This window comes from Anolis sagrei, chromosome X (genome assembly GCF_037176765.1).
Source record: "Anolis sagrei isolate rAnoSag1 chromosome X, rAnoSag1.mat, whole genome shotgun sequence".
NCBI classification, from domain to species: domain Eukaryota; kingdom Metazoa; phylum Chordata; class Lepidosauria; order Squamata; family Dactyloidae; genus Anolis; species Anolis sagrei.
Genome location: NC_090034.1, coordinates 42,077,717 through 42,101,741, shown reverse-complemented (window position 1 = coordinate 42,101,741; position 24,025 = coordinate 42,077,717). Strand labels below are relative to the sequence as shown.

At 44.2% G+C, this 24,025-nt stretch overlaps 1 protein-coding gene across 1 annotated transcript; it reads left to right on the top strand.

Moving 5' to 3' along the window:
- On the top strand, positions 1-23,233 carry ARL6IP4 (ADP ribosylation factor like GTPase 6 interacting protein 4). Its single transcript, XM_060785511.2, has 6 exons — positions 1-83; positions 12,318-12,520; positions 16,248-16,616; positions 18,397-18,514; positions 19,714-19,783; positions 21,996-23,233. The coding sequence occupies exons 2-6, from the start codon at positions 12,331-12,333 to the stop codon at positions 22,050-22,052; spliced, it is 804 nt and encodes a 267-aa protein (XP_060641494.2). The 5' UTR covers positions 1-83; positions 12,318-12,330; the 3' UTR covers positions 22,053-23,233.
- The last annotated feature ends 792 nt before the right edge of the window (positions 23,234-24,025 follow it).

The window sequence follows — 24,025 nt, the reverse complement described above, 5'->3', positions numbered from 1 at the left end:
GGCAGCCAACTCCAGCAAACGTGTTTCTTCCGACGCCGTGAAGCATTTCCTTCGTCCCGGGACCAAGGCCCGCGTCTGTCTGGGTGAGTTTGGCCAACGGGACGAAAAGTAGGCTACTTGGCGCATGCGCTTTGGTCCTCCGGCCAGGGCGTTTTGCGGCGACTGGGTGGGGCGGGGCTTAGGAAGTCGGGACTGAAATGGATCGCCGGGATTGGCCGAGGAGGCTGGAAAGGACAACAGCCGCAGTGTGTGACTTCTTAAAGGGGCAGGGACCCTCTTGGGCTTCAGTGTATGTGGGGCAGTGTTTCTCTACCTGGGGGTCGGGACCCCTGAGGGGGTCGCGAGGGGGTGACAGAGGGGTCACCAAAGACCATAAGAAAACAGTATTTTCTGATGGTCATGGGGATTCCATGTGAGAAGTTTGAGCCAATTCTATCGCTGGTGGAGTTCAGAATGTTCTTTGATTGTAATGAACTATAAATCCCAGCAACTACAATTCCCAAATGTCAAGATCTATTTTCCGCAGACTCCACCAGTGTTCACATTTGGGCATATTGAGTATTCGTGCCAAGTTTGGTCCAGATCCACCATTGCATGTCCACAGTGCTCTCTGGATATAGGTGAACTACAACTCCCAAACTCAAGGTCAATGCCCATCAAACCCTTCCAGTGTTTTCCATTGGTCATGGGAGCCAAGTTTGATTCAAATCCATCGCTGGTGCAGTTCAGAATGCTCTTTAATTATAGGTAAACTATAAATCCCAGCAACTAGAACTCCCAAATTACAAAATCAATCTTCCCCCAACCCCACTAGAATTCACTTTTGGGTGTATTGGGTATTTGTGCCCAGATTGGTCCAGTCAATGAAAATGCATACTGCATATCAGATATTTACAATATGATTTATAACAGTACTAAAATGACTGTTAGGAAGTAGCAACAAAACAATATTATGGTTGGGGGTCACCACAACATGAGGGATTGTATTAAGGGGTCATTAGGGTTGAGAACCACTATATTAAGGGGTCGCAGCATTAGGAAGGTTGAGAACCACTGATGTGGGGGATCATCTGTAGTAATAATAATAATTAGTATTATTAGGATTGAAGAGAAACAACTGGAAAAGCTGACACAATACGAGGATTTAAAGATCGAACTGCAAAGACTCTGGCACAAGCCAGTCATGGTGGTCCCAGTGGTTATCAGCACACTGGGTACAATGCCTAAAGTCCTTGGCCTGCACTTAAATAATAAACTTTATAATATTAAACTTTATTTATAACCCACCACCATCTCCCCATAGGGGACTCGGGGCGGCTAACATGAGGCCAGGCCCAAAATAATACAACATAACAAACACACAATAACAAAATACATAATGGGGTGTTGTAGGGTTTTTTGGTTTTTTTTGCTATATGGCCATGTTCTAGAGGCATTCTCTCCTGACGTTTCGCCTGCATCTATGGCAAGCATCCTCAGAGGTAGTGAGGGTTTGACAATACAAAATACATAATAATAAAACATGAAATAACAAATAAAATCAACAATATAAAACTGCATAATAAAATCAGACGCAAAGGGCGGGCCAAATGTATGAGGTAAAATGTTAAAAAGTTTAAACCATGGGTGAGATAGAGATGAAAGTGCATTTGTAAGAGAGGAGCCCAACAGGGAGGAGCTGTGGGATTTAGCCTTTTTAGGGCAGGGAAGGTGCTTTATTCATAGTGCAGCTACAGGCTAACCAGATGGGTTGAGTGGTCATTCTACGAAGGCACATCGGAAGAGCCAGGTTTTTAGATCTTTCTTAAAAGCAGCTAGGGTGGGGGCTTGCCTGATCTCCCTAGACAGCGAATTCCAAAAGCGGGGGGCCACAGCGGAAAAGGTCCTCTCCCCCATTCCCATAAGACAAATCTGTGATGGAGGAAGGGGCGAGAGAAGGGCCTCCTCAGAGTCTGGGTACAAAGAGTTGGAAGAGATCTCATGAATCAAAGAGATGATGCAGGTTTGTGGTAGGAGATGCGATCACAAACACAATCGGCGCTGACAAAATTACCATCTGTGAGCTGCAAAAGGCCACCTTACTGGGATCTGCACACATTATTCGCCGATACATCACACAGTCCTAGACACTTGGGAAGTGTCTTACGTGTGATCCTATACAACAGCCAGCAGAGTGAACTCGTTTTCTATGTACTAATCTTTTTGTGTTTCAAATAATAATAATAATGATAATGATAATAATAACAATCTTCATTTTTATCCCACCCTCTCTCCCCAGAGGGACTCAGGGCGGCTTCCAAAAACGAAAGATGGCAAACATTTAATGCTATGTGGAAATAACAAAAACAATTAAAGCAAACAGTTAACAGCAGTTAAAGATAAAACAATTGAACAATCTTGGCTAAAAGATATATAACTCAGTCAGGCCTCATAAATAACACCTTAAGAAGTTAATAATAATAATAATCATCATCATCATTTATTTATAACCCGGCCAATCTCCCTGGGGGGGACTCAGGGTGGTTTCCAACAAAAATAACATAGTGGCAAACATTCAGTGCCGAAAACAAGCAACGACAAATCACATCAAAACAGTGGGTAAAAATGATATCAATATGAACTTTTGAAACTAGCCAGAAAATAACCGAAAATTATACTTAAATAAATAGTTAAGCTGTTGAAATCTGTATAAAATATAAACATACAAAATATATAGCTCATCAATAAGTTAAGGAATTTGTTGTCAACACCGTCAGGTTAGAATCAGAGGAAAAAACAAATCACCTTCTACATAAGCTAGCATACAAAAGTAAGTTTTTAGTTGTTTCTTAAAGGAGAAGAGAGATGGGGCTGCTCTGATTTCTTTAGGGAGGGAGTTCCAGAGGGAAGGAGCAACCACGGAGAAGGCCCCTTCTCTTGGCCCCACCAGCCGTGCTTGGGACGGGGTAGGACTGAGAGGAGGGCCCCCTCTGTCAATCGCAGTGTCCGAGCAGGTTTGTAGGCAGGGATGTGGTTTGCCAAATAGTCTGGGCCCGAACTGTTGACGGCTTTATAGTTAACTAGCTTGAGGATCTGGCAATGCCTGAGTTGTATGAAAAAGGTATTGTTTGTTTTTGGATGTTTGGTAATAGTAGTTTGATAATTTGTAACACTATTTCTTAGAGAAAAATCCCAGTCTTTCCTTTTGTTTGTTATGACTGCTTCCATTAGAAAATGCACTCAGGTGGGTCAGTCTCCCCACAAACCTTTCCAGTATGTTCTGTTGGTCAACACGATTCTGTGTGTGAAGTTTGGTCAGGATCCATCATTGGTGGGCTTCAGGGTGCTCTCTGGGTGCAGGGTGAACTACAAGTCCCACTTGGGTGGGTCAGTTTCCCCACAAACTCTTCCAGTACGTTCTGTTGCTCCTGGGGTTTCTGTGTGCCAAGTTTCTTTCTGAACCATCATTGGTGAGCTTCAAGGTGCTCTCTGCATGCAGGGTGAACTAGAACCCGCATGCGGGTGGGTCAGTTCCCCAAACCCCTCCATTATGTTGTGTTGGTCATCAGGGTTCTGTGTGCCAAGTTTGGTCCAGGTCTGTCATTGGTGGGGTTCAGAATGCTCTCTAGATGCATGGTGAATTGTAACTCCCACACGGGTGGGTCAGTCCCCTTAAAACCCTTTGATTATGTTCTATTGGTCAATGGGGGGGGGGTCTGTTTGCCAAGTATGGTCAGGCAAATCCCATCATCCCCCAAACTGCACCAGGACATGAGGTGGGTCACTGGGGTTCTGTGTGCCAAGTTTGGTCGGGGTCCATCATGTGTGGAGGTCTCAGTGGTCTGTGGGACCTGAATTGGGTGAAGGTAATGCAAATCCCATCATCCCCCAAACTGCACCAGGACATGAGGTGGGTCACGGGGGTTCTGTGTGCCAAGTTTGGTCGGGGTCCATCATGTGTGCCAAGTTTGGTCAGGGTCCGTCATGCATGGGGATCAAAGTGGTCTGTGGGAGCTGAATTGGGTGAAGATAATGCAAATCCAATCATCCCCCAAGCTGCACCAGGACGTGAGGTGGGTCATGGGGGTTCTGTGTGCCAAGTTTGGTCAGGGTCCGTCATGCGTGGGGATCACAGTGGTCTGTGGGAGCTGAATTGGGTGAAGGTAATGCAAATCCCATCATCCCTCAAACTGCACCAGGACATGAGGTGGGTCACGGGGGTTCTGTGTGCCAAGTTTGGTCAGGGTCCATCATGTGTGGAGGTCTCAGTGGTCTCTGGAAGTGAGTGGAGATACTATAAATCTCATAATCCCTCAGGCTACACCAGGACATGAGGTGGGTCATGGGGGGGGGGGGGTTGTGGCAAGTTTGGTCCAGGTCCGTCATTTGTGGAGGTCTCAGTGGTCTGTGAAAGCTGAATCGGGTGAAAGTACTGCAAAACCCACCATCCCTCAAACGTCACCAGGACATGAGGTGGGTCATGGGGGTTCTGTGTGCCAAGTTTGGTCAGGGTCCGTCATGCATGGGGATCAAAGTGGTCTGTGGGAGCTGAATTGGGTGAAGGTAATGCAAATCCCATCATCCCCCAAACTGCACCAGGACATGAGGTGGGTCATGGGGGTTCTGTGTGCCAAGTTTGGTCAGGGTCCGTCATGCATGGGGATCAAAGTGGTCTGTGGGACCTGAATTGGGTGAAGATAATGCAAATCCAATCATCCCCCAAACTGCACCAGGACATGAGGTGGGTCATGGGGGTTCTGTGTGCCAAGTTTGGTCAGGGTCCGTCATGCGTGGGGTCACAGTGGTCTGTGGGAGCTGAATTGGGTGAAGGTAATGCAAATCCCATCATCCCCCAAACTGCACCTGGACATGAGGTGGGTCACGGGGGTTCTGTGTGCCAAGTTTGGTCAGGGTCCGTCATGCATGGGGATCAAAGTGGTCTGTGGGAGCTGAATTGGGTGAAGGTAATGCAAATCCAATCATCCCCCAAACTGCACCAGGACATGAGGTGGGTCATGGGGGTTCTGTGTGCCAAGTTTGGTCGGGGTCCATCATGTGTGGAGGTCTCAGTGGTCTCTGGAAGTGAGTGGAGGTACTGTAAATCTCATAATCCCTCAGGCCACACCAGGACATGAGGTGGGTCATGGGGGGGGGGGGGGCTTTGTGGCAAGTTTGGTCCAGGTCCGTCATTTGTGGGGGTCTCTGGGAGCCTTTCAAGGATAACATCCATCCATCTTGCCCTTGGTCGGTCCCTCCTCCTTCCATTTTCTCCAGCATCACTGTCTTCTCCAAGCTTTCCTATTTTTTCGTTTTGTGGCAAAAGGACTTCATCTTTGCCTTTAATATCCTTTTAAAGGATATTAATGGCAGGTTTTCTTTCCTGGAGTATGGACTGGTTGGATCTTCTTGCGATCCAAGGCACACTCAGAATTTTCCTCCAACACCATAGTTCAAAAGTGTCTCTCTTCCTTTGCTAGGCTTTCCTAATAGTCCAGCTCTCACATCCATCGGTTACTATGGGGTATACTACTGCTTTAACTATCCAGACCTTTGTTGCCAGTGTGATGTCTCTACTCTTCACTATTTTATTAAGGTTGCTCATTGCTCTCCTGCCAAGAAGGAAACATCTTCTGATTTCCTGGCTGAAGTCTGTGTCTGCAGTAATCTTCGTGCCTAGAAATACAAAGTCTGTCACTGCCTCCACCTTTTCTCCCTCTATTTCCCAGTTATCAATCAAACTGGTTGCCATAATCTTGGGGTTTTTTTTTTAGATCTGAGGTTCCAGGCACAGCAGTAAGTCCAGGAGAAGTCCCAAGCTGTGGACATGTGTTTTCAGGGGTGTAAACCCGGTCCAACACAGGCTGTAACCCTATACCCTGTTCGGTCTTCCAACTGACCAGGAGTACCTCTGTCTTGTCGGGATTCAACTTTAATTTGTTCACCGTCATCCAAATTGTTACAGCTGCCAGATACTGATCCAGGACCTGGACAGCTTCTGTAGCAGCAGTTGGAAATCCCTATGCAGGCTGCACATATCTTATTTGTAGTGCAAAAAACCCATGGAAAAAAGGCAATATTCAAAATGAATATGCTCTTTCCTTCTTTCCTCTTTTTTTTCTTTTCTTTCTTTCTTTCTTTCCCTCCCTTCTCCTTCCCTTTCTTTCTCTTATTTTTCTCCTTCTCATTCCTTTCTTCCCTTTTTCCTTCCCTCTTCTCATATCTTTCCCTTTTTGCTTTCTTATCCTTCCCTACCTCCCTTTTCTTTCTTTACCTCCCTCCTTTCCTTTCCTTTCTCTTCTTTTTCTTCTTCTCTTCCTTTTCTTCTCTTTCTTCCCTTCCCTCTTCTCATGTCTTTCTCACTTTCCTTTTCCCTTCTTCCTTCCCTCTTTCTTTCTTTCTACTCCCTCCTCCCTTCCTTTCTCTCTCTTCTTTTCCTTCTCTACCTTTTCTTCTTTTTCTTTCCTTCCCTCTTCTATCTTTTCTGTTCCTTCTTTCCCTCCCTTTTCTCCCCTCCCTTCTCCTTTCCCTTCTTCCTCATCTTTTTCTCTATTTCTTCCCTTTTCCCCTTCCTTCTTATAATCTTTCCTTTCTCCTCCTTCCTTCCACCACTTTTCTTTCTTCCCTTTCCATCCTTATTTCCTTTATTTCTGCTCTTTTTTCTTTCTCTTTCTTCTCTTCTCTTTCTTCCCTTCCCTTTTCTTATAGCTTTCCCTCTATCCTTTTCTCCCCTCTCTTCTCTTTTCCTTTCTTTTTTCTCTTTTTCTTCCTCTTCTTTCCTTTCTTCTCATATCTTTCTCTTTCTTTCTTCTCCTCCCTTCCCTCCCTTCCCCCTCCCTTCTCTTTTCCTTTTTTCTTTTCTTTTTCTCTTTTTTCTCTTTCTTCCCTTCCCTTTTCGCATATCTTTCCCTCTTTCCTATCTCCTCCTCCTTTCACTCCCTTTTCTTTCTTCCCCTCCCTCCTGCTCCTTTCTTTTTTCTTTTTCTTCCTCTTCTTCCCTTCCCTCTTCTCATATCTTTCTTTCCTTTCTCCTTCCTTCCCTCCCTTTTCTTCCTTCCCACTCCCTCCTTTCTTTTCTCTCTCTTTTTTCCCTTTCTTCCTTTTCTTCGCTTTCTTTCCTTCCCTCTTCTCATATCTGTCCTTTTACCCTTTTTCCTCCTTCCTTCCCTCCCTTTTCTCCCGTCCCTTCTTCTTTCCCTTCCTCTTCTTTTTCTCTTTTCCTTCCCTTTCTTCCCTTTCTTCTAATCATATGTTTCTCCTTTTCCTTTCGCCTCCTTCCTTCCCTCCCTTTTCCCCCTCCCTTCTCTTTTCCTTTCTTTCTTTTTCTCTTTTTCTTCCCTTTTCCCCTTCCCTCTTATCATATCTTCCCCTCTTTCCTTTCTCTTCCTTCCTCCCCTACCTTTTCTTTCTTCCTCCTCCCTACTCCTTTCCGTTTTCTCTTTTTGTTTCCCTTCCCTCCTCTCTTCTCTTCTCATATCTTTCTCTCTCTTTTTCTTTTCTTCTTTTTCTTATCTTTCTTTCCTTCCCTCTCATATCTGTCCTTGTATTCTTTCTCCTCCTTCCTCCTCTCCCTTTTCTCTCCTCCTTTCTCTTTTCCTTTCTTTCTTTCTTTCTTTCTTTCATTCTTTCTTTTTTCTTTTCCTCTTTTTTCCCTTTTTTCCCTTCCCTTTTCTCATATCTTTCCCTCTTTCCTTTCTCCTCCTTCCCCCCTTTTCTCCCCTCCCTTCTCCTTTTCTTTCTTTCTCTTCTTTTCTCTATATTTCCATTCCTTCTTATCATATCTTTCTCCCTTTCCTTTCTCTCCTTCCATCCCTCCCCTTTCTTTCTTCCCCCTACCTTCTCCTTTCCTTTCTTTCTTCTCCTTTTTTCTTTCTTTTCCCTTTCTTCCCTTCCCTTTTCTCATATCTTTCCCCTATCCTTTCTCCTCCTTCCTTCCCTCCCTTTCCCCCTTCTCTTTTCCTTTCTTTCTTTTCTTTTTCTCTTTTTCTTCCCTCTCTTCCCTTCCCTCTTATCCTATCTTTCCTTCTTTCCTTTCTCGTTCTTCCTTCCCTCCCTCTTTCCCCCCCTTTCCTTTTTTCTTTTCTTCCCCTTCTTCCCCTTCTTCCCTTCCCTATTCTCATATCTTTCCCTCTTTCCTTTCTCCTTCCTTCCCCCACTTTTCTTTCTTCCCACTCCCTCCTACTTTCCTTTCTCTCTTCTTTTTCTTCTCTTTCTTTCCTTCCCTTGTCATATCTGTCCTGTACTTTCTCCTCCTTCCTTCCCTCCCTTTTCTCCCTTCCTTTCTCCTTTCCCTTCTTTTTCTCTTTTTCTTCCCTTCCTTCCCTTTCTTCTTATCATATCCTTCTCCCTTTCCTTTCTCCTCTTTCCTTCCCTCCCTTTTCTTTCTTCCCCTTCCCTCCTCCTTTGTCCTCTTTTTTCTTTCTTTTTCCTTTCTTCTCTTTCTTCCCTTCCCTTTTCTCTTAGCATTCCCTCTCTCCTTTCTACTCTTTCCTTCCCTCCCTTTTCTGCCCTCTCTCCTCCTTTCTTCCCCTTCTTCCCTCCACTCTTCTCATATCATTCTCGCTCTCCATTCTCCTTCTTTCCATCCCTTTTCTCCCCTCCCTCCTCTTTTCCTTCCTTTTTTCTCTTTTTCTTCCCTTCCTTCCCTTCCCTCTTATCATATCTTTCTCTCTTTCTTATCTTCCCTCTTTCCTTTCTCCTCCTTCCTTCCCTTTCTCCCTTTTCTTTCTTCCTCCTCCCCCTCCTTTCCTTTTATCTCTTCTTCTTCCACTTCTTTCCTGCCCTCTTCTCATATCTTACTCTCTTTCCTTTTTCCTCCTTCCTTCCCTCCTCCTTTCCCCTCTGTTCCCTTTTATCTCTTTCCTTCCCTCCCTCTTCTGATGTCTTTCCCCCTTTCCTTTCTCTTCCTTCCCATGGCCGGTTTGGGGCTCCTTGGAAGAGGAGGCGGCAAGGGTCCTGCCGGCTGTGAGTGGAGGGGCTGGGGGATGCAAAAAATTGCTCTAGGGGTCCAGATTCAGCCTGCTGGCATTATTTTGGATACCCCTGATCTAGGAAGGAGCCCCCGGTGGCGCAGTGGGTTAAACTGCTGAGCTGCTGAAATTGCTAACCGAAAGGTCTCAGGATCGAATCCGGGGAGTGGCGAGAGCTCCCACTGTTAGCCCCAGCTTCTGTCAACCTAGCAGTTTGAAAACATGCAAATGTGAGTAGATCAATAGGTACCGTTCTGGCGGGAAAGTGACAGTGCTTCGTGCAGTCATGCCTGCCACATGACCTTGGAGGTGTCTACAGGTCCGTAGCCAGGATTTCGTTTGGGGGGGGGGGGGCTGAATTTTTTTCAGGGGGGGTTTGGGGGGGCTGAGTTTCGGGGGGGGGGCTGAGTCTGAGTGAAAGAGGGTCTAGCCTAGCAAACCTTTTGTATCATTACCCCAATACCCCATGCATGTGGAATATATTGAATAGGGTGATCAGATCATGATAGGAATAAACATAACAGTTTAAATAATGCACCAGTAAGGCCTATTTCATGAACCATCATGAGAGTTCCGGGGGGGGGGGGGGCTGAAGCTCCTCAAGCCCCCCCCCTCTGGCTACATGCCTGGTCTACAGACAACGCCAGCTCTTTGGCTTAGAAATGGAGATGAGCACCAACCCCCAGAATCGGACATGACTGGACAATGCCAGGGGAAAATCTTTACCTTTACCTGATCTAGGAAGTCCATCCTGGAAGATAAACGAATAAAGTAAATGGAAAAGTCAGTTTAGTAATTCCCCATCAATGCCTGGGTTGTCTAGTCAGTTGTTTTGCCCACACAGTTCTCCAGAAGGGGCTAGATTGACTCCCACTCCATCCAATTTCTCCACCCCAATTATATTAGTATCCAGCTGCTGGAATTGAAGTAAAGCATAGTGTTTCTGTAGAGTTTTTTGGTGCTGCTGTTTGATATACAGAGATTTTTTTTTCTGTCTTCAAACATGAGGCTTTGGATTGCTTTGGGAATTTTCCAGACATCATTTTAGCCTATCTGTTAAATCAAGACCTCTATTATTATTATTATTATTATTATTATTATTATTATTATTTACCTGCTTCTCCTCATGACTCAAAGCAAGTCACAGCACAATCAAAACACACAAACATTGTAAAAACCTTTGGGGAAACCAGGAATCTCCACACGCTTTTGGAAGCATGACCCTTTCGGAATTTAATTGACATTCACACTATTTGGAGTAATCATTACCTTTTGGAAAAACACGACCTTGTTAGAGATTTCGTAAAGTATGATCTTCTTGAGAAGAGTTAAAAACTCTCTTGAGTCAGTCTTCTCCTTAGTGATAAATATCCACTAGTATTCATGCAAGGCAATGTAGATTTCTGAGTTGTTAGACTGATATACCTGGTTATCTCTCTGAACTGTTAGGAACAAAGCTATGCCAATGCATGACATATATAGCAGATCTTCAGGTGTTATTTCCGTTGCCCCAAAAAAATCTTCTCTCCCATAAAATATATCGCCTTCAAATCATACTCTCAAGAGACCAAAAATGAGTAGTCTTCGTTAAAAGTTAACATAGTTGATTTACTTACAAACTTCATGAATGTAGTATACAGGTACATTACTTATTGGTTTCATGTTAACTGAATAATACTTCAAACTTTAATATACTGTACTATACTTCCGATGCAAACTCTACTATACATCAACTGTGTTATACTGTACTATACATCTGCTGGAAACAGACTCATATATTAACTGAACATCTCACTGCAGCATACTGATTATACTCCTGCTCTAACTGATATCAACCAACTCAACTGACGTCTAACTTCCAACTGACTCAAACCTCAACTGACTCGAACTGGCTTCTGATTCAAACACATTCTGAAATGGAGTCTCACTCTGAGCATTCGAAGATCAGAGTCACATGGTGTGTAGTCCATCCTACAACCTCTAACAACGTATAGTTAAGGGGAAAACTGCATACCAATACATACACACAATATTGTCAGCAATCTCAATTATATACATAACAAATAACTAGCATAGGAGGCTTGTAGCAGGTTGCTATTTCCAACAAAAATCCTATAAACACACATATAAAATGTAGTTCTATAAAAGATACATAGTAAAACATATTTCTATAAGGTAAAGGTCAAGCTTTTTTCTTAACATTAAGTCCAGTTGTGCCCAACTCTGGGGGTTGGTGCTAATCTACATTTCTAAGCCAAAGAGTCGGCGTTGTCTGTAGACACCTCCAAGGTCATGTGGCCAGCATGACTGCATGTTTTTGAACTGTTAGGTTGGTAGAAGCTGGGGCTAACAGTGGGAGCTCACCCTGCTCCCTGGATTCATACCATCAACCTTTTGGTCAGCAAGTTCAGCAGCTCAGCAGTTTATCCTGCTGCGCCACAAGGGGGCCTATAAAATACACATTAAATACATTAAATACATTAAATACACAAGTTTAAATTGCATGCTTCAAACTGGCTAGGTGGTTCTCTCTCTCTCATGAGTCATGGGCTTTATAGATGGTGACCCAGGGCGCTGTGTGCCTGTTCCAAATCTTCATTTGCCATGTGAATACAATTCTGGAATTCAGTTAATTAAGAGTTCTGCCCAATCCCCTTCGTCCTAGCCTTCTGGGCCCACTTGAATTCTCCAATTATTCCTGTGCTCCTGGTTTTCAAGGCCCTTCATCTTATTAGTAATGATGTCAAGGAGCTCTTGAAGGCCTCGGATCCGTCTTTCTTTTTGAATGCTTACGTCCAGCACATCAGAAGCAATTTTCTATAAATTGCTTAGCTTATTTGAGAATTCTTTCGCATGACATACTAACGGGTCAAGTGCTTGCTTGTTGTTCTCTTGCAGTTCTTTGCAGAGCTGCCTCGGGGAGGGGGATTTAAATTGCTTTTTTTGATTTGGTTCCTGGCTTTGTCTTCTTGCTTTATCTCCTTTGGACCCATTAAGGGACATCCTGTAACTGTCTGGATTGCCATTGTCTGCTGTCTGATCTTTTTTTCGTTCCTTTGGATGGAAAAAAAGCCTCTCGAATCACTTGCTAGGCAGAAACCAGACCCTCATTTCATTCCTTAATGTCAGAGTGTACTTTCAGTCTTTTTTTTTTTTTACCGTCACGAAGTGGTATCCTATTAAGCAAAAACAGCAAGATTGGGCAGAGCATTGAGGCTATACAGCCATCTTTCTAAAACCCTGGAACGTGTCTCCCCCCCATTTGCAAGCACGTTGAAAAGTTCTGTGACTCCATCATAAATGTGATTCGTTTAATTGTTAATCACTATCCCAAACATTGGGGAAAAACAATCCTGTCTTTGTCTTGACTAGGGTTGAATGTGCCATGGCTCACAACCAGCTGAGAAAAAGATCGCATAGCAGGAGCCGAAGTGACTCTCGAAGTAAGCACCATGTGGCAGAGAAAAAGAAGGTAAAGAAAAGGAGGAAGAGCAGCAAAGATTCCTGGAGCAGGAGAAGCCCGTCTCCGAGCAGCAAAAGTGGCCCCGAATCCCAGAGGCTCAGGCTGAGCTCAGGTGAGGATTTGGAAGGAGGCCGGTTCTTCTAAAGCAGTGCTGGGCAATGGGCGGCTCTCCACTCCCTATTGGACTGCAAATCCCATCATCTCTCACTATTCTGCTGCCAGTACTGATGGGACTTTTGGTCCAGTGACATCTGGAGGGTCATAAATGATCCACTTTTACTCTGAATTGTGGATCTCTTGCTTAACCAATGCAGAAGGGAAGGTGTTTACATTTGGGCCAAGGCAACCCAACATCCTCACCTACCTTCCTTGATGTTTATCTGCCATCCCAGGGTCTTCTGCATTGTAGAATAAATGCACTTGGACTGCTGTTGGTCAGTGCTACAGAACCTTGGGAGTTGTACTTTTACAAAGTCTTTCACCTTCTCTGCCCAAGACTGTCTGTGACTTGCCAAACTACAAAATCCTAGGACTCCACAGCATTGAGCCAGGACATTCAAGTGGGTCAAACTGTATTCGTTCGACTCCCTGCTAACTTCGACCACTGTTCTTATCTAGAATATGGTTCACAAAGTTGTTCACAAAGTGAAATAATTCCTAGTCTTATATGAATATTGCTTTCACTTTGTAAGTGTTTGACATCAAACATCCCTCCAGTACCTTATATTTCATCACACTACAGAAAAAATCCACTTAAAATCTGGTTTCTGCCTCCTACAGAATTCTGAGGTTTGTAGGTTAGTGAGACTGTTAAAGGCTCCTCCCTAAACTACAAAGCCCAGAATTCTGCAGGAGGCAGAAACCGGATTTTAAGTAGATTTTTTTCTCTAGTGTGAAGAGGCCCAAAACATTCTGTTTTTAATGGAAAGCTTTGTCCCTCCTGTGAATGCACCGTCCTGAAAGCCTACCTTTGAAACTTATGGATGTGGTTCTTTGGTTGGGAATTGATATCCCTGATTATATCCTTGGTTGGGAAGTGGGTTGCAGAGAAGCTTGGGGATACCAGAACATGGTAGACTATTTTTGGAGGTGAGGAAGGTGTCCTGGCTTCTCCTCCTGCTCTCCTAGAGGAGTACTGTTAGGAAGGCAATGAACTTCCTCCAAGAGTTGTACCTATCTTCTGCCCATCTCTCCCTTCTTCCTGCTTTGGTAACCCTGACACTTCTAGATGAAAGAATATTGAAATGTGAACCCCTGAAATAACCCAAGGAGATCTATTGAATTCCACCATATTTGGCTGGATTTTTAAAAATATATGCATAGAAATATGTAGGAGACCCCGGTGGCGCAGTGGGTTAAACCAGTGGGTTAAACCGCTGCAACTGAGCTGCAGAACTTGCTGACCAAAAGGTCGCAGGTTCAGATCCAGGGAGCTGCATGAGTTCCCACTGTTAGCCCCAGCTTCTGCCAACCTAGCAGTTCGAAAATATGCAAATGTGAGTAGATGAATAAGTACCACTCCAGTGAGAAGGTAAAGGCACTCCATGCTGTCATGCTGGCCACATGACCCTGGAGGTGTCTACGGACAGCACTGGCTCTTCGACTTAGAAATGGAAATGAGCACCAACCCCCAGAGTCGGACATGATTGGACTTAATGTCAGGAGAAAACCTTTACCTTTACTTTAGAAATATGTTTTTAAACCTGCTTTTTATGAGATGAGTTTTAGTATTGCGATGTATTTTAACTGTGTTGTGCCCCACCTCAAGCCATGAGGAGAGGCGGGTAATAAATACAAAATAATAATAATAATTTTATTACATGTACATTTATTTATTTTGTGTCAAAAGCATTGCATAAAATAGTCTATCTAAACTGATAAAATAGTTTATCTAAAACTGATAAAATAAAGGAAGCACAAGCTGCTAGATAGGTTTAGACCAAAAACGGGCAACAGCAACCACATTGTCTGTAGCTTTAAACCAGGTATGGGCAAACCCAAGCCTGAGGGCTGGGTGCGACCCCTTGGGCTCTTCTCTCAGGCCCTCCTCTCTCTCACCATCCTATCCTTCCTTCCTTCCTTCCTTCTCTTTTTCCTTTCCCTTCCTTCCTCTTTCTCACTCCTTCTTTCCATGCCACCCTTTCGTCCTTCCTTCCTCTCTTCCCTCCCTCTTTCTTCCCTCCCTCCTTCCTTCTCTCTCTTTCCCCTTCCTGAGAGTAAGCTGTTGGAGAGTGGCCTAGGCTGCCTGGAAGTGTGGTGGAGTCTCCTTCTCTGGAGGTTTTTCCGCAGAGGCTGTGTCTATTGGGAGTGCTTTGATTGTGCCTTCCTGCATAGCAGGGGGTTGGACTGGATGGCCATTGGGGGTCTCTTCCAGCTCTATAGTTCTGGAATTCTATATCAAGAGAAGGCAATACAGGGTCTCATGGATACACTTTTTCTCTCCCATCCATCATCTCATCCTGACCAAGGCTAACCCCTTTTGGGATCCAAACGTTCCCATCTTTCCTTCACTTTCTGTCTTCGAAATAGAAGAGGAAGGGGAGGGAAGGGAAGGGAATGGGAATTTGGAGAGAAACCCCACTCCTAGTCCAACCATTCTGCTCCGGCCCACCATGCGGCCCCCAAGTTAGAAAGTTTGCTCATGCTTTCTTTAAACAGTTCTTCCCCTGTGCATGAGTCAGGGCATGTTGGACAAGCATACAAATGCAGAATTGTTTGTTCTACTCTGCAATCACACAAGGTGGAGGATTTTTCTAGGTAGGGCCATTTTGTCAGGTTGCCTTTTGATCTGCCCACTCCACTTCTGAGTCTGTTTCAGGGACTTCCAAGTTGCCCGTTCTTGGTTTACCCCTGGAGGAAGACCCTTGTGGGGGACCATCCAGTTGGAATTGCCTGATTTTGCTGCCCACAGGGATATTCTTGTTGCTGGAGGAACGTTTAGGGGAATGGTGGCTCTCATTAAACTTTTCCTTGATTTAAGTCTACTGGGAGGAGGCTGATAGCCATATAGTGAGTAGCTTTCACAGGGTTCAGTTTTATTTCCCTCGCAATTGGCAGCAACTTCCCATTGCACCCAAAAGTATTGCTTTACAACATTACATGTACATAACAACATAGCACACATGCACATTAGATCCAAGTGTCTGGGATTCCTCTCTGAATATCATGCTCTTCCCAGGGGCCTAGGACAGGCACCCTCAAACTGCAGCCTTCTAGCTGTTTGGGCATCCAACTCCCAGAGGCCCTAACGAGCTTGTTCAATTGTCAGGAATTCTGGGAGTTGAAGGCCCAAACAGCTGGAGGGCCACAGTTTGAGGATACCTGGCCTAGGATATTAGAGATGATATTATTATTATTATTATTATTATTATTATTATTATTATTATTATTTTACTGACAGAAAAGCACAGTATGTCACATCAAATGAGATCTATATGCTGGATTTCGTATCAAAAAATCACAAGTCGAACACTTCCCAAGTGTCTAGGACTGTGTGATGTATTTTCGAATGATGCGCAGTTGACGGATTGTGATTTTGTCGATGTTTATTGTTTCCTAATGCCGACTGAGATCTTTTGGCACGGCATGGCAATAATAATAATAATAATAATTATTATTATTATCAATAATAATAATAATAATAATAATAATAATAATAATCTAGAATGTCTTGCACAAAAGCTGCCATGGGTAGTACCTTCAAGAAGGGTGGATAGGGCTGGGTTCTAGACATGATTAAAAAAAGAGAATACCCCTTTCCTTCTTTGGATGATCTTTGTAGAGCTGTATAGCACACTGCAGGTACTTTTTGTTAACCTCTGACTGATGCCGGCTTCCAGAGAGAAAAAAGAAAAAAGACAAGAAGAAAAGAAAGACCAGTATGGTGGCCTCTTCATCCTCGTCCTCCTCGTCCTCCTCCTCCTCCTCTGAGATCACGTCCTGCTCTTCTGGGTCCTCCTCCTCCTCCTCTGACTCCTCTCTGGAAGAGTCGAGTGATGGCGAATCCAGGCCCAAAAGGAAGAAGCAGAGCAAGAAAAAGCTGGCCAAAGAGAAGGTTAAAAAGGAAAAGAAAAGGAAGAGGAAAAGGAAAGCAAAGAAGAAGGCAAAGAAGAAAATGAAGGAGAAAGAGGGGAAAACAAGAGTGGAGGAACTGCCCGGACCATCTTTAGACCAGTGGCAGAGAGAGACAATGGCAGATCCTGGACCAGGTAAGGCTTGCATTGTCTCAGATTAAACGTGAAAGACTGTTTCCAGAGAGCTGCATTTTGTGAGAACAGGTCCATTAAAATCCAGCAGTTAAAGACGAGGCTTACAAGTTCGTGATGAAGACCACTTTTTCTCCTGGTGAATTTTTTTCCTGCTCTAGCTTCACTTTGTTAGGACTGCTCCATACTAGGTCCTTCAGCTTGGCCTCCATATTTCAAGGAATGTAGCCATGCAAGAGCTTGGCAGATTGCATTTTGAGATGGCAATGTTCAGCATGTACCCCCAGACAACATGATTTGTTGCTATTCTGACTGGAAGGGGTTTCTGGGGGTTGTCCTTTAAAACAGTGGTTCCTAGCCTGTGGTCCATGGACCACCAATGGTCCACAAGAACTAAAATATGGTCCGTGGCCTCACTGTTACTACACCATTGCAACGACAGCAACTGGTCTCACAAAACCCTCTTATAGTGCTAAGGCTTACTAAATAAGGTTTTTTGTGGGTGAGCAGGTGGCGACTACTGGATGGCATATGTTCTGTATTAGAAGCTAGAGCTGATGTGGTCTATCCAATGCAATGTTCTGAATCAACACCCCAAATAACTGAACTGAATCTAAAGTTGACCAAAAATTGGTTTGTAACTCTTTTGGTACTAATGTTGGAAAGTGGTCTCTGGTAAAAAAAAAAAGTTGGGAACCACCACTCTAAAAGAATGACCTTTCTCGGACACGGAAGTGGCTCAGCTCGTCACTGCCTTTGGCTTCACCATCCTGGGATCTTTCTGGGCTTTGCACAAGATAGTCAGGATGTGACCCAGTTTCACAGCTAGCAGGGAATGGGGAAGAAGGAGTTTGCAGGAGATCATTCTCGTGTTTTTTATTATTATTATTATTATTATTATTATTATTATTATTATTGTATTGTTATTGTTATTGTTATTGTTATGTTGTTTGTTGTTGTTGTTGCTGTATGGTTTCTGGGCTTATTATTGTTATTGTATGTTGACAGGTGGATGCTTGGGGCCCAGGTAGAAAGAGCTGGAGCCCTGGAGGGAAGCCCCACCTTCCCCAAAGCCTCTGGGGTCCCCAGCATGGATGTGGAGGTGCTTGAACTAAGAAGACTTGATTATGTGCAAGGTTTCCTGCACCTCCATCTTTGGGAATTCCCACTGTTTGCCACTATGTTTTAGTGCCAGGACCAACCAGGGGTGTTACCATCATTAATTCCTTCATCGCCAGTGTCTCTGGGCTCCATTTTTGAGGCATCCGATGGTTAGGAGGGATGCAGGCTGTTATGTTTTGCACTGGATGTTCTCTATTTTATGAACAGTTAAGGACAGAAAATTACATTGTTATGGTTTTGCCATAGTCTCTTCCTTGCCAGGTATAGGCATGTTTTGTTAAAGCAGGCCAATTCAACCTCCTGCCGTCCAACTCCCAGAGGCTTGTCCAGCTTGTCCAATGCTTAGGAATTCTGGGAGCCACAGTCCAAAACACCTGGAGGACACAGGTTGAAGAGGCTTGTGTTAATGCTTAGGAAAACTCGAGCCATTGATCTAGACCTCAGTCAATCAGGCCCTCTTGGGAGAATGGCCCCTCCTCTTCACTAGCCTTCCCTATTGGAAGAGGAGAGCATTTTCCTCCCAAATGCTGTGGTTTGAACACACTGACTGGTTGCTGGGTGGGATTGTGTGTGTGTGCTTTTAACCAGTGGTATGTGGAGACTGACGTGTCATTCCCATTAAGAGAAGGGTTCGCCATGTTGATGGATGTCTACCTTTCAGCCCTGACCGATGAGCAGAAATCTCGCATCCAAGCCATGAAGCCAATGACCAAAGAGGAGTGGGATGCACGGCAGAGCGTCATAAGGAGAGTCACCGATCCAGAAACAGGGAGAACAAGGTGTGATAATTATTGGGGTGGTATTATGCCAGCTCCACTGTCTGCCTATTAGCTTCCAGGCTCAATTCAAAGTACTGGTGCTCATCTATAACTCCCTAAACAGTTCTGGTCCAGTTTACTTGCCCGAACGTATCTCCCCCTACGAACCGTCTAGGACCTTAAGATCATCTGGGGAAGCCCTGCTCTCAGTCCCACCACCATCGCAGTCGTGTTTGGTGGGGACGAGAGACAGGGCCTTCTCCGTGGTGGCCCCTCGGCTGTGGAACTCCCTCCCCAATGAGGTTAGATCTGCCCCTCCCTCCTAACCTTCTGGAAGAAGCTTACATCCTGGTTATGGGATGAGGTGTTCACAGAATAGTTTGTTTACTGGAAAAGACAACATTTATTGGAGCGGACTTGGACTGCTTTGGATGATGATTTTAATTCTGGTGATTTTGATCTGGTGAGCGGGTTCTTAATGCATATTTAGAATTATTTTAATTTTGTGGATGTATTCATTATATGCTTTATATTATGTTTGGCATCAAATTGTTGCCTGTTTGGAAGCTGTTCTGAGTCCCTCCACAGAGGTCAAGAAGGGTGGGGCATAAATGTTTTCAATAAATAAATGCATAAATGTTAAAGGTCATGATTTGGGTGTGGGACTAGGATCCAGGTTTAGGTCTCTGCTCAACCAGGAAACCTATAGGGTGACCCTGGGCAAGTCCTACTCTCTCTGGGCCCTTCCACACAGCCATATAACCCAGAATATCAAAGCAGATAATCCACAAGATCTGCTTTGAACTGGGTTATTTGAGTTCACACTGCCATATAACCCAGTTCAAAGCAGATAATGTGGGGTTTTATACAGCTTTGTGGAAGGGGCCTCAGTCACTGAAGCGGATGGCAGTGTCAAGCCTCCTCTGAAGAAACTTTGCCTAGAAAGCCCCATGGTGGGACCTCTCCCCCCCCCCCCCCCAAGGTTGGAATTGATTGAAAGGCACACAACAATAGAGGTCACTAAACACACCTCTCCAAAGTTTAATGGATATCATGTTCTTTTCTCTCCCATCTATGGTTTTTCTCCATGGAAAGCCATTCTGAACTCCCTGCTGTTCTCAAAATGTCAATGTAACTCCACAAAAGTACTAATGGTAGGTTTATCGATAGCTATTGTGCGTGAAACTGAGCTGGGAGCACTGACTCGGTTTCTCTTCCAGGCTTATTAAGGGCGATGGCGAGGTCCTTGAGGAAATTGTTACCAAGGAGAGACATAAGGAAATTAACAAGGTACGTACATAGGCTGTAAAGTCGTGAGATTTACAGACAGCAGATTTGAGTATTTTGAACAGGAAAAAGCCTATTGTTGATCCCCACAGTTGAGTAAATGGCTCAACAATGGATTCATTTTCTTTAGTTGGGACTAAGCGAGAGGATTTTGTAAGCTGGAATTGTTGCAGGAGGGGTGCATAACCTCCAGCTCAGAAACAGATGAAACCTCACACTCTTATTTTATTGGAATCTTATCTTATTGAAATATTTCTGATCAGCTTGGCCAAGAGTTGGGGTCTCTCTTTTGGTGCTGCTGTGGGCAGCGTCAGTCCCTTCTGAGATGGTGGCTTTCCTACCTTTTAGTAGCAGTGGCAAAGATCTCTCATTGGTGATTATTGGGGGGGCTTCTCTAAAGAATAATAATAATAATAATAATAATAATACACAATACAAGGATTTAAAGATTGAACTGCAACAAGGTGGTCCCAGTGGTGATCGGCACACTGGGTGCAGTGCCTAAAGACCTTGACCTGCACTTAAACACAATCGGCGCTGACAAAATTACCATCTGCCAGCTGCAGAAGGCCACCTTACTGGGATCTGCATGCATTATTTGCTGATACATCACACAGTCCTAGACACTTGGGAAGTGTCTGACACGTGATCCAATGCAACAGCCAGCAGAATGATCTTGTTTGCTGTGGACTCATTTTGTTGTGTTTCAAATAATAATAATTCTTACCCGCCATGCCTCATGGCTCGAGGTGGGTTACCATATTGCTAAATGATTCCTAAATATCCGTGATGAGGAATCTTTAACCTGTAGCCCTCCAGATTTTTGGCCTTGCCAGCTTGTCCAATGGACAGGAATTCTGGGAATTGGAGTCCAAAACACCTGGAGGTCCACAGGTTGAAGACACCTGGTCTAAATTTTTGGGTGATTTGCAGAAGGCCAGTAAGTACCTCTAGCTCCCAGGTTTGGACAGGAGCAATTAGACTGCTTTTGTTGTTTATTTGTTCAGTGCCTTCCCATGGATCAGCCCCCACCAGAGCTCCCTGTTGGCTGTGACCACCCCCAGCTCTTTCAAGGTCAAGCCAGTCACTTCAAGGATAGCATCCACCCATCTTGTCCTTGGTCTGCCTCTCTTCCTTTTTCCTTCCTTTTTCCCCAGCATCATTCTCTTCACCAAGCTTTCCTCACTTCTCATTATTTCCTGGAGTATGGACTGGTTTGATCTTCTTGAGGTCCAAGGCACTCTCAGAATTTTCCTCCAACAACACAGTTCAAAAGCGTCTATTAGACTATGATTATTATTGTTGCTATTATTATCATCATCATCTTTATATATTATTATATATTATACAATTAATTATATGTATAATATAATTGATTATATATTGTTAATAATAATAATAATAATATATTATTATTATTATTATTATTATTTTATTTATACCCCGCTTTTTCTCTCCACAAAGTAAACTTAGAACCCTAATGTGTCATCACCAAGGTAGAGGTTTAGACTTCTTTGTGCGAGCCATATTATCACTTGGCTTATGGGCCTCCCCAGGTAACTGACCCACTGTTTTATCCCTGGCTCCAGCGGGTGGGACTCTGGTTACCAGTTTGTGTTGTAAAGCAAGCCTGATTGTTGCCCTCCCCTGCAGTAAAACTGGAGTGCATTGCTGCAGTTTCCCTTTAAAGGAAAGTGTAGGTTACATGTCTTACTCTGTTCTACCTCCATTTTCAAGTAACTTTTCTTTGATCATGTGGTTTTTCAAAGTAAGCTGTGCTGCTGTCTGGGCCCCATTGGATTGACGGACCAATTCTTAGAAACTGTAGTTCTTCAACATTATAGGCTTTTTTATAATATTGATTTTATTTTTTTATTTTTCATAAGGCCGATCTATGCTCCCCTCACCTCATCATTCATGTCGTGCTATATACAATATAGCTCTGTCAGTTCTATTACTTCTACTTATTCTAGTTACATCCATTACATATAATTGCTGTAATTTACTGACTCATTCTTCATCCAGTCTTTCTTGGTTTGAAATTAATCAATGGCTTAAGTTAACTTTTCTGATAGCACTGTAGTAGCCCATACCGTATTTAACGGATTTTTTTATCAGCCAGTTCTCTTATGTTTCCCCCCCATGTTTTGCCTTTTTTGAGTCTTTTGGCACAGAACACGAGTAATATATGATTCTTTTGCATGTGTTTCCACAGCAAGCCACCCGAGGAGATGGCCTTTCTTTCCAGATGCGGACGGGAATGCTGCAGTAATACTGGTAGAGTGTGTTCCGCTGTGCCAAAGATGGATTTCCTGCCCAGTCACAACAGGCTTTGTCTGAAAGAGCGCATACAACCTGTTTGTCCCCACGAAAAACGCATGACCAGTGACTTACATTGCAGATAAAGGTGGGGGAGAGTGAGGTCCCAACCCACAGCTGCTGCATGTATTTGCCACTTTTTGGTGTTAAGCTTCCCTGTTTTGCTGCAAGGCTCCTCCATTGCACTCCGCAGAGGTCCTCCGGGAGAAGACTCCCACTTCCTTTCTGAACACAATCCATAGGGAAACCAGAGGGAGCTTCTTCCAAAGTAAAAGGAGGCCGAGTAGAAACAGACCTAGGCAGTGTTGGGCTTCTGTTCCCATTGATCCCAGCAGTCTAATCAGGGATGATGGATGTTATAGTCCATCATGTCGCTACAGCCACTCTGGCCTGTGCCATAAGACAGACATTCCCCATCTGAGCTGGTAATAAAAATGGATTGAAGCCCCCTTGACTCCAGAAGGCAAGGAGCAGAACTTTTGGAGCATTCCCTGGTTAGTATGGCCATGTTGCTACGCTGGGTGTTATTATTCAAAAAGGCAAAAATTCCCGAACTCCAATGTTAGCTGAATTGTTAATTAGGTTGAGGATTCTGCAACAGAGCATCTGAGGCTTTATGAAATTTAAGAATACTTTGATTTGTTACCCACCTCTCTCCAAGGCGGGTTACAACATCAATAGATATAATTGATTGAAACACACATTAAAATAATTGAGACTAATAAAAGGTCAATTAGAAGTGTTATCAATTAGAATGGACTAGATAGGCCTACTCGAAGAGAGGTCTTCAATTCTAGTTCAGATTTGTTCAGCTGTCGGCCGTCTTCCGGCAGGTCGTGCCATAGACAAAAGGCAGCTGATGGAAAGGTCCTCTGAGTGACAGGTGTCAGTCAGGTTTTAGCTGGTTGGACTAAGCATCCTTCAAAGGACCTGTGTCCTAAAGGGCCATGGATTGTATGGGAGAAGGTAATCCTGTAGGTAACCTGGACCCAACCATGTAGGGCAGGGGTTCTTAGACTTTTTAAACAGAGGGCCAGGTCACAGTCCCTTAAACTGTTGAAGGGCCGGATTATAATTTGGAAAAAGCATTGATGAATTCATATGCACACTGCACATATCTTATTTGTAGTGCAACCCCCCCCCCCCCACTTTAAAACAATACAATAATTAAAATGAAGAACTGGGTTGTAGGCTTTTTGGGGGGGGGGGGGGTTGTAGGCCATAGATGCAGGTGAAAAGTCAGGAGAGAATGCTTCTAGAACATGGCCATATAACCCACAAACCTACAAGCCTTCAACAGTACATTAAAATGAGGAACAATTTTAACCAATATAAACTTATTAGTATTTCAATGGGGAGTGTGGGTCTGCTTTTGGCTGATGAGATAGGATTGTTGTTCTTGTTGCTGTTGTGTGCTTTCAAGTCCTTTCAAACTTAGGTTGCCCCTGAGCGAGGGCCAGATAAATGACCTTGGAGGGCCGTATTCAGCCCTCGGGCCTTAGTTTGAGGACCCCTGATGTAGGGCCTTAAAGGCCAAAACCAACACTTTGTACTTGACCTCGAAACTCTTTGGCAGCTAGTGGAGTGACTTTAATATGGGTGTGATGTTCCTGTAACCAATCTGACTGCCATGTTTTGAACAGATTAGGTTTTCCAAACTTGGTATAGAGGGAGCCCAATGTAAAGTGCATTGTGGAAGTCCAGCCTTGAGCTCACCAGCATGTTGCATCATCGTATTTATTCTGATTCTAGAAAGGGGCGCAGCTGGACTATCAGCCAAAGAAGATAATAAGCACTCCTGAGTGTCGTGTCTATCTGCGCTGACATTTAGCGACATCTCTCCCCCTGAAATTGGTTTCCCTAATGGAGGGCTCTTGAGGGTTGCTCATGCCGCCAGCGTTATGCAGTTGGCAGATGAAGGAGAAT

Excerpts from the sequence above, each read along its gene's own strand:
- ARL6IP4 (XM_060785511.2), top strand. The coding sequence starts at position 12,331 with ATGGCTCACAACCAGCTGAGAAAAAGATCGCATAGCAGGAGCCGAAGT. Across the intron at positions 16,617-18,396 it reads AATGGCAGATCCTGGACCAG|CCCTGACCGATGAGCAGAAA; the intron begins GTAAGGCTTGCA and ends TCTACCTTTCAG. Across the intron at positions 18,515-19,713 it reads CCAGAAACAGGGAGAACAAG|GCTTATTAAGGGCGATGGCG; the intron begins GTGTGATAATTA and ends TTTCTCTTCCAG.